The 10,723-nt window shown below is 33.8% G+C and overlaps 1 protein-coding gene across 1 annotated transcript; it reads left to right on the top strand.

Moving 5' to 3' along the window:
- Positions 1-313: 313 nt before the first annotated feature.
- Positions 314-9,833, top strand: LOC107759331 (uncharacterized). The gene is made up of 7 exons (XM_075242908.1): positions 314-428; positions 4,579-4,851; positions 4,993-5,416; positions 5,477-5,845; positions 6,263-6,438; positions 7,075-7,315; positions 9,527-9,833. Exons 1-7 carry the CDS (start codon positions 314-316, stop codon positions 9,831-9,833), a joined length of 1,905 nt encoding a protein of 634 aa, XP_075099009.1.
- The last annotated feature ends 890 nt before the right edge of the window (positions 9,834-10,723 follow it).

Genomic DNA, 10,723 nt, shown 5'->3' with positions numbered 1-10,723 from the left:
TTCTGTTTCTTAGCATGGAACTGGACAAAATAGGTTGCATTCAATGGAAATGAGAAGAATCACCATTCCCTCAGATTGTATTTCCAAAATCACCGATCATCATGAAAACCGAAGCTACCGATTTCAACAGTTTCTTGAAAATCATGACTTTAACTTCCCCTCGTTTCGCCGGGAGTCTTTCTGTCCGCCTGTTCTTTTGGTTCGGCATCAGAATTTCCATTCGTGCCGATTTTTTGAGTAATTAAAATTTTTGAAAGTGAATAGCCAGAGACACGGCTGAAACTCACTCTTGGAGTTTGGTTCGAGTAGAGGAATGGGATGTGTTAAAGTACTATTTGTTGAAATTTTAAGGCAGCTTTGTGAAGATGAAAGAAAGAGCGAGGGAGGCAAAGACAGGGGAGTGAAATTTATATTGTTATGTTTGGAGGGTAAGCAGTCGCAAGCAAGGTTTGTTTTTTCTTTCTTTTATTAATCTGTCACTTTATCTGCTTATCAGTGGAGTGGAGTAAAGAAATTGTAGGCACCGTTTTTATTAGTATTACTGTTTACCCGTAAACAAAGTACAATTGAATTTATACGTGGTTTCTAGACAACTGAATTAATTCGATCATGAAATAATAAAATAATTAAACAAATACGCAATACTTAGTCTTGAAATAAAGATAAAATAGCAGAAATAGTAATTCCGGGAGCAGGGCTGCCGGGCACAATAGCAATGAGATCAAGGAAGAAGGAGATAAAATTGTATAAAGTTTCGAATCGATTATAACTTAAGTTTGCCAGAAAAGTCGTATCATTTACAATGATAACATAGCTCATTATTTATAGCTGCATCTAAGGGTGGCAAGTTGGCCGGTCCAGGCCCGGGACCGCGGGCCAAACGGGCCAGGACCGTGGGCCGGTCCTATGATTTGGACCCGTCAGGCCCGGGACTGTTTAGCCCGTCAGGGCCCGGGACCGGCCCGGACCCTTAGCGGGCCAAACGGTCCTAACGGCTATTTTTTTAAAAAAAAATATAGCAGTTGGGCTGTCAAAAATAGTCGTTGGCTATTTATAAAATAGCCATTTAATCCCCTTAACCCCCCCAACTTTGTTTTAATCCCAAACTTTTTATAATTATACTTTTTCCCTATTTTCAACTATAAATACCCCATCATTCTTTCATTTTTTCTTACAAAATCATCAATCTATCACAATCTCTCTCTAATTTTCTTCTATAATTGCTAATATTGCTTACTTTACTGTTATAATTTGTGAAACAATTGTGAAATTGGTGAATTGAAATCTTCAACGATAATTAATTTTCAACAAGTTGTTCGTCAATTCGGTAAACTCGTTCCAACTCTTAAGTCTTAATATTATAATTTTGTTTGTGTTTATTTATTTTTTATTACTTTATTAATTAAGATGGCTTCCTTAAAAAAACTTTTTGGTAAAAATAAGGGAAAATTCAAGAGTGACGAATGTAGTGCTCAATCTGTTCCTCCCCCACTGCCCCGGACTCTCCGAACCAAACTCCATATATGTCCTACACCTGCTATTCTTGATAGCGATAATAGTTTATTATAATTTACTGAAAGTCAATTTTGCCATAATATTAGATTTGGTGAACAATTAGACCATGAATTAATAAATGCTCTTTATTCTAATCCAACTATTGATGAAAATGATGACGAGGAAATAGATTTTGATGAAACTCAACCGGATGATGATACACCAACTAGTCCTGCTCCTGATGTTAACCCAACTAGTGGTAACCTTGCTAATCCAAATGATGCCCCATTTGATACTCCTGTTACTACCCCTACTTTTTCTAGACAACCTAGCAAACGGACGGAAACATCTCCCGTTTGGCCATTTTTTACTCAACTAATTCCAGAAAATAAGGCTAAGTGTAAACCTTGTAGCACGGAGTTAGTTTTGAAATATTTTGGATCGCGGGGGAGGGAACTTTGGCTAGACACATAATGAAACACCCTCAAGATAAAGTGAGATATCTTCGTCTGAAAGCTTTGGCCGAGGGGAAAAGTCTACCTACTCCTAGTCAGGTTGACCCTAGTACCGGTTCAAATCAATTTCAACCGGGAATTAACACTGTTACCGGTGGCATTTTATATTATGATCTAAAAAAAGATCGGGAAGAATTGGCAAAAATGGTAACTGTTATGTGTTTACCCTATAATTTTCCTTCTGATCCTAACTTTGTGCATTATATTAGAAATTTTTTAAATCCTACTTATAAAGGTTTTCCTCGCACAACCGTAAAGAGCGATATTTATAAATATAAACATGAATATGAACAATATTTGCGCTATTTATTTACTCATATAAATTGTCGTGTTGCTATTACAACTGATATTGGTAGAAGTGGTAACGACTGTGATTATCTTACTGTTACCAGTCATTGGATTGATGAGGATTGGATAATGCAAAAGCGCATTATTTCTTATAGAATAATTAATTCACGTCACACAGGGCAGTTTATTGCTAGCACAGTTACAGATATTTGTAGATATTTTTGTATTAGTGATAAAATAATATTAATTTCAATGGATAATGCTATATTTGGCACATCTTGATTAGTTTCTTTTTCTTCTCAATGGTGGTATTAGCACCTTGTTGTGCTCATTCCATAGGGGGATGAAGACTAAGAAAGATATTGTCATATTTTTTAATGCTATAATAAAATTACAAGGCATATCTCTTTATAATATTTTTGTCTCTGTTTTAATTTAATTGAGAAGGCATGGCGGATTACCGCCCGCCACTTGATCCTGTTAAATGGTATCAGAGCCCAGGTACTTTCATGGTATATATAAGTTATATATGAAATATTCGACATAGATATGTTTCTGAAATATGGATTTAGGAGAAACTAGTATGAAAAATACTAGATTGGAAGAGGTAGATATACCTCAAAATCTTGATTTGTTAAACAAATGGACTATTCCTGAAGTCCCTATTAGAACAATCTATGATTATGGATGGTTTGATAAACTTTCTTCTAAACAACTGAGCAATCTTTAGCTTTAAATTCGTCTGAACAGACTATTCGTTTGTTAAACAAGCATGATGTAGATGTTTATAGAAACCAATATAATTATCTGCATATTGGTATGGTTCAAATTGCTTTCAAGCCATTAACCCTTAAAGGGTTACCAGAGACATTTTTGGCTGCTCTCAGAGATGCCAGAAATTTGAATTTTAAACAGTCTCTGATGGGTTCTATTGAATCTACTGTTGCCTACGGCCCAGTATATTTTAATACTCAACCCAATATGCAATTATCTCTATCTGATGTTAATATACTTGATGCATTAACATTAAATGTGAAAGCGCATGGTTATAATTATGCGCCTGGTTTTGAACTTATATGTTTATCGTATAGGATTTATTTTAAATTACTATCTACATTAAACCCAAGATGTAAATTATATGATACATCTGATCAGACCATATTAGTATAAATGAATTTTGCAAAGTCTAAGGTCACCACGAGGAGACCTATTAAGTGGGAAGAAATTAATTTTCCAACTACATGGACTTTGGATTCGGTTATATCCCCAAATCAGATAACTAATGCTGTCAGTAATACTGAGTATTCTCATATTACTCAAAATCCAGATGGAAGGATTTGCATTCAGTTTGATGATAATAGTTCTACTTATAGTAGACAGTCATTTTCTAATAATAGATTGTTGCATGTTATTAGTTCTAATTATAATAGACATTCTTTTACTAGTCGTAGACTGTTGCCTGATATTCAACACATCTCTCCTGTTGAACCAGTCTATGGACCAGCTAGAAATCGTGCTGCATCTCTACACACAATTTCTACTAAAGTAGGTGATAAACCTGTTGAAAGGGTTAAGATTAACCCCAAGACAAATATTGTGCAGGATAATGATAATACTTCTGATAAGGATATTCTTTCTGCGTCCGAGATGGATTTTGACCCAAATGATGTTTAAATGATTCTACACCAAATTGATTTTAGTCCAGGGTCACAAGCTAGAGGTTATATCCAAAAAGAATTTTTCAGTGATAAATGGAACCGGTTTAAAACTTAGTTTTTTGATACTTATTATAAAGAAGATTTAAACAATATTACTCAAGAATTTTATGAAACTTGTGCTTTACATAATCAAATTATGTATTTTGTTCCTTGGTTTATAACCACATATTTACCACTTTTTATAAAAGTTTTAGAAAGATCTTATAAAGACGGGAGTGGCAATATTACTAAAACCATTTACCCTCCTCAATCACCTTTTGTTTTACCTAATAATACAGGTATTACTTTCACTGCATTTCAAAAATTTATTGATGAAGATGTTACTGTAGTCAGCATCGCAGATTAGTTGAGCTTATATGTTAAAGTTTTGGGAGAACAGATTAGTTTTCTTGATAAAAAACTTGATGATTTAACAGCTTTGATAAAAGAAATGAGTACTAGCAAGAAAATAACTGATATTGCCTCTACTTCAGGAAGCAAATCAGAACCTCAAATTGTTTTTACTCATATTCAAAGGCCTCCTGAGATTCAGGATTTTAAATTTAAATCTTTTAATGATTTAGAACTTCTTGATAAAAAGTTATCCGGTTTAAATATCAAACCCATTGATTTATCAAACGATTTTGCTGATAAATTAGATACTACTTTTAACTATAAAAAGGATGTTTTGTCAGAGTTTAATAAACTCAGAAGTTACCCCAAAAAGAATAGTAAATTTGCAGATAGCAGATACGCTGATAAACTCAGAATGCAAACTTATTATTATAATCGTCCAACTCCTCAAGATGTTTTAATAGAGGAACGTGATTGGAATCAGACTAATACGTCTTACAGTGGTTCCGAAATTTACGAATAGAATCTTGATGGATTAACTGATAGACAATTGACAATCCTTGTACATAGAATACTTATGTATGCAACTATCTGTAAAAGTGTAAAAAATACAGATAGAAATATCTGCAGAATGATTGTTGCAGGTTTTACTGGCCAACTTCGTGGTTGGTGGGATAATTATTTGACTATCGAAGAAAGAGCAATGGTTATTAATGCTCAAGCCACTGAAGAAGGAGTTGATAACTTAGGAATGGCCCTAGTAGCAAATAGAGAAGATGTTGTTTATACTCTTATTCTTACTATATTAGAACACTTTAACGGTAGATTTACCAACCAGAATGAGACTGTCCGTACTCTCCTTAATGGCCTTAGATGTAGAACCTTAAGTGAGTTTAGATGGTATAAAGACACTTTTATGAGTAGAGTGATGGAACTACCAGAAAATAAGGTTGAACATTGGAAAGCTAAGTTCATAGATGGCCTTCCCTCTTTATTTGCTGAAAGAGTTAGAAAGATTTTAAGAGGTAGTTATGGTGAAATCCCATACAGAGACTATACCTATGGTAAGTTGATAGGAATTTCCACACAGGAAGGATTAAACCTGTGCAATGAGTTAAGATTGTCCAGACAGCTTAAGATGGATAAGCTTAAGGAAAAATCCCAGTTAGGAGATTTTTGTACCCAGTTCGGTCTACCCGAAACTTCTACTCATAAGAAGAAGAAACATAAGTATCATAGATACCCCAACCAAGACAGTTTTTATAGGAGAAAGAGATCTAGATATAGATCCAAAGAGGAACGAGAAGCTAAGAAAGCCTATCGCAAGTCTACTAGATTTACCAAAAATAGGTCTAAGAGAGATCTTGTTGACATTAAGTGTTATAAGTGTGGTAAATTTGGCCATATAGCCCCGAATTGTAAGCTTCAAAAGTTGAAAACCTTAGAACTAGACAATGAGTTACGTGATAAGGTTTATAGTCTGTTATACACTTCTGGATCAGAATCTGATTATTATTATTCTGAGTCGGAATCCGAAGTTGAAGTTGATTTACTTGATTTATCTGATAGTGATAAAAATATTGATAATACTTATACTGCTTGCAATAGTAATACATGTACTTGTGAAGATGGTGAATTTTATAAATTGCAATCACAGTTTCAAGATTTGAACATGAAAACTATTACATCTGACAATGTAATAGAACTTTTAAAAGAAGTTACTGATGAAAAATTTCATGAAAAAATTATTAATTTGGCTGCTAGTTCAAGTTCTAATTCAAGTTCTAGTTTTGCAAAACCTTTTGAAAAAGAATTTGAATATTCCCCGCCTTATTCTTTACTAGAGGTTAATAACCGTCTTTTAAACAAAAATGCAACTCCAGCAAGAGATTCTTCTTTCAATGATTTAAAGGTTGAAGTTAAAAACTTGAAACGAGAGATCAAATCTCTTAAACAAAATCAAATGATTTGCGATCATATGATTACTCAGATTGAGAAAATCAATTCTCCAGCTGAGAAATCTAATGATAAAAACAAAGGTATTTCTGAAAATGATATTGAAGAAAAACCTATTAGTTTTAATCCTAAACATGATATGTTTTTAGGAATGATGTAAATTATTACTGCTCATAAATGGTATATCAAATGTAATCTCATTGATAATAGTTTTTCAATTACAAACATTACCATGATTGATAGTGGAGCAGATGTTAGCTGCATTCAAGAAGGTTTAATACCTACGAAATATTTTCAAAAAACTACTCATATGGTTAGATCTGCCTCCGGACATGCTTTAGATATAAAGTATAAGCTTCCTAATACGGATATCTGTCAGAATAAAGTCTGTATTCCTCACTTCTTTTTCTTGGTAAAAAACCAGTTATACCCTCCTATTATACTTGGAACACCGTTTATTAACGCTATTTATCCTTTTACTAGCATAGACTCGAAAGGTTTTACTGCTACCTATAAGGATAAAGAGATAAGTTATACTTTTGTTACGGATCCAGTAACTAGAGATATTAATGCTTTAATTGATATGAAGCAAAAACATGTTGATTCTTTACAATTAGAATTGTTTAGTATAAATATATTTGATACTTTAAATTCTACTAAAGTACAGGAAAAAATCAAATTGATTTCCGAGCAGATTGCTGTTGATATTTGTGCTGAGCATCCTAGTGCTTTTTGGAATCGAAAAAAGCATATTGTCACTCTTTCATATGAAGATAATTACTCTGAGGATGATATTCCTACTAAATCTCGACCTTGTCAGATGAACGTAGAATTGGTAGAATTTTACAAAAAAGAGATTGATAGCTTGCTATCAAAGGGTTTGATAAAACCTTCAAAATCTCCTTGGTCTTGTACAGCTTTTTATGTTAATAACGCAGCTAAAAAGGAACGTGGTGTTCCTAGATTGGTCATTAATTATAAGCCCTTGAATAAATATTTAAAGTGGGTTAGGTATCCTATTCCTAATAAAAGAGATTTATTGTCTAGATTATATGATGCTAATATATTTTCAAATTTTGATTTAAAATCTGGATTTTGGCAGATTCAAATATTTAAAGAGCATACTTATAGAACTGGTTTAAATGTTCCATTTGGGCAATATGAATGAAATGTTATGCCTTTTGGTCTGAAGAATGCCCCTTCAGAATTCTAAAAAATTATGAATGATATTTTCAACCCCTATCTAGACTTCATCATTGTTTATATCGATGATATTTTGGTATTTTCCAAAACACTTGAAATGTATATTAAGCATTTAGACATCTTCAAAAGAATTGTTATACAAAATGGTTTGGTTATTTCAAAACAAAAAATGAGTTTATTCCAAACTAACATTCGATTCTTAGGACATTATATTTGTCAAGGAAACATTACTCCTATTCAAAGATCGATAGATTTTGCCTCAAAATTTCCCGATGTTATTACTGATAGAACTCAGTTACAAAGATTTTTAGGAAGTTTAAATTATATTTCGCCTTTTTATAAAGATTTGTCGCGTGATTTAGCCCCCTTATGTGATAGGCTAAAAAAGAATTATAAAAATTCTTGGACTGATAGTCATACTACTTTGGTTAAAAATATTAAGCAACGTGTTAAATCTTTAACTTGCTTAACTCTTGCTAATCTTGCATGGCAAAAGATTATAGAGAATGATGCGTCTAATATTGGTTACGGAGGGATTTTGAAACAGATAAATCCCAATAATAAACATGAATATCTGATTAGATTCTACTCTGGTAAATTGTCTGAAGCCCAGAGAAAATACGCTACTGTGGCACATGAAATATTAACCATAGTAAAATGTGTTTTAAAATTTCAGGACGACTTATACAATCAAAAGTTTTTGATAAAAACTGACGCACAATCTGTTAAATATATGTTTAACAAAGACTTTAAACATGATGCCTCGAAAATAATATTTGCAAGATGGCAGGCTCAATTAGCCCCTTTTGATTTTGAAATACAATATAAAAAGGGAATTGATAATTCTCTGCCAGATTTCTTATCCCGTGAATATTTACAGAATGGAACCCCCCTGGGGTAGGGGAAGAGGTAGAGGTTGGGGAAGATCATCCCCACAGTCCAGAGGAAGATCATCACCTTCAGGATCGTCATACGGATCCACATCAAACTCCCCAGTTATACAAATGGAAAGAAAGAGTTTGACCAATGAGAGGATATCTCTCAGAGAAGAATCATCGATCGGACCATCCGTCCATCTGGAAGATATTCCAGAAGATAGTCCGTTATACGCATATTTGCAGGCATATTTGACTGCTCAAAAATAGAAAGATACTTCTGCCAAACAAAGTGATACTTTTGCTTCCATTACAAAAGATGACAATGATGATATCAAGTCATATGAGAAAGTTTCTAAAAAAGAAATGATATTTCTTTTAGAAAATTCTGACATTCAGAGAAAAGAAGAGCCGTGGAAGATATTCCAAAGGTATTTAATAAATGAGTTATATTATCCGGGTGAGTCATACAAAACCCGTTCCTATTATGAAACAATACTAACCAGTACTGGCAGTGCAGATTTTCTGCACTTTTCTGGGTATAGCACAGACGAGAACGTTTATAACTTCTCAAAGATTATAATTAAACATATTATATCTGTTGAAGACTGGGGTATATCCACAATAAAAGAAAGGCAGATAAGCCTTAACAAATCTAGAATGAATTTTACCTATTGGGATTATATCAGGCATTTGATAAGGTGTTATACTACAATAATGATCGACACAAACATACTTGGTTTATTAAAGTGTGTGCAAAGATATTTGCAGAGGCTGTTCCTAATTGGTTTTTGAACTGGTGGTCATACCACGGCCCGACAGTAAAAAATTTACCAGATCCATTTCTCAGGTTATACAAAGAATGGATAAAAATTTTCCCTTTTATAAACAACTTATATCACACGGATCATATCTGTTACTCAGATAAAATTAACCAGATTTATTTCTTTCTGGAATTCTCTATTCCCTGGATTCACAAATGGACTCCAGAAGTCAGATTCACCGAAGAACAAGTTCCATGCTTATACAGGATTTTTTACAACAATTTTTGGGATAAACTAATGAAGAAGGATCCCAAAACAAAGACATTATATGGTCAAGAACTCTTGGATTCAATCAAAATAAAAATTCAAGAATATTCCAGCAAACCTCAGAAAGAGGTAATTAATGACAGTTCAGTGAGGCATATTGCCAGAAGGATTTCCTTTCAAGAAGGAGATAGAGCAGAGATGATTAACAACTACTTGGAAGAGGTCAAAAGAAATTTACTTCATTCCATTAATCAATATGAGAAATCAGACACTTCTATGCAGAGTGAAACCAGCAACGATGATATCGCTGAAGATTCTCAACCCTTTGAATCAGAGAAAATACTGTCTGATGATGATTTGCATAATGCAGAAGAATTCATCCGCAAAATGAAAGAAGCGGAAAAGAGACCAGCACAGTGAAACACAGGTGGACCCCACTCAAACAGTGAAGCCGCCGGACCCACAGCACAGTAAAGCCGCCAGACCCCACTCAAACAGTAGATACACTGTTCATCAACAATAGATACACTGTTTCAACAGTAGAAACACTGTAATAGGGACCCACGGGACCCACTTTTTACTTTTCATAGATTCCTTTCTTTTTCTATTTATAGGATTCATTTGTTTAGAAAGAGGAAGCAGAAGTCGAGACCCTCTCTCTCTAAAACTCTCTCTCTCTCTCTCTAAAGTTGTAAGTAAGAGTTTATAGCTGGTAGCTTGTAATAGAAGAACAAAGTAAATTAAGAGTTTTCAGTTCTTCATCTTCAGGCCTTGCATCCCCGGCCAAAAGGTACTGATTTCTTTCTTAATTAGTTTTTCTTCTAGTCTCTCCTCTCTGGCCGTGACGATGTCCGGCTAAGAGACTTCATATCTATGTTGAGTATCTAACTTCTCTCCTATATAAACCATGAAAGAGACGGCATCTATTTAAATATAAATGAACTTTATATATAGAGTTTTGACTTGGTGTCAAGATGGTTGGTACAGTCTAATATAACACTGCTCTTATTGGCTTTGCCTTAGTGGCTTCGTCTAGCCAGCCGTGAACCTCAGCCCGATAAAGGAGTTAAAAGGGCATCTTCTTTCACGGTTAGAACTGCTAGACACATGGGCTCAATAAAAGTATGTATTATATTATGACAGACCCCTTGCTTGAGTAAAGGTTTTTAACCTTCCATACAGTCATTAAACTATATATAAAATTCAAGTATATTTCAATTCTTATATCCTTACTGATTGTGCGGATTACCGCCAGTCTTTAAATATAAGGGTACTGAATTAGCTAGATAAAGAATTCTCAAGTATGTTAA

The sequence above is a fragment of the Nicotiana tabacum genome, chromosome 22, assembly GCF_000715075.1.
Source record: "Nicotiana tabacum cultivar K326 chromosome 22, ASM71507v2, whole genome shotgun sequence".
Taxonomy (NCBI): Eukaryota; Viridiplantae; Streptophyta; class Magnoliopsida; order Solanales; family Solanaceae; genus Nicotiana; species Nicotiana tabacum.
Note: the sequence above shows the minus strand (reverse complement) of the source record. Positions and strands in the feature narration are given on the sequence as shown.

Excerpts from the sequence above, each read along its gene's own strand:
- LOC107759331 (XM_075242908.1), top strand. The coding sequence starts at position 314 with ATGGGATGTGTTAAAGTACTATTTGTTGAAATTTTAAGGCAGCTTTGT. Across the intron at positions 5,417-5,476 it reads AGAGACTATACCTATGGTAA|ACAGCTTAAGATGGATAAGC; the intron begins GTTGATAGGAAT and ends AAGATTGTCCAG. Across the intron at positions 6,439-7,074 it reads TATTAGTTTTAATCCTAAAC|AAGATAATTACTCTGAGGAT; the intron begins ATGATATGTTTT and ends CTCTTTCATATG.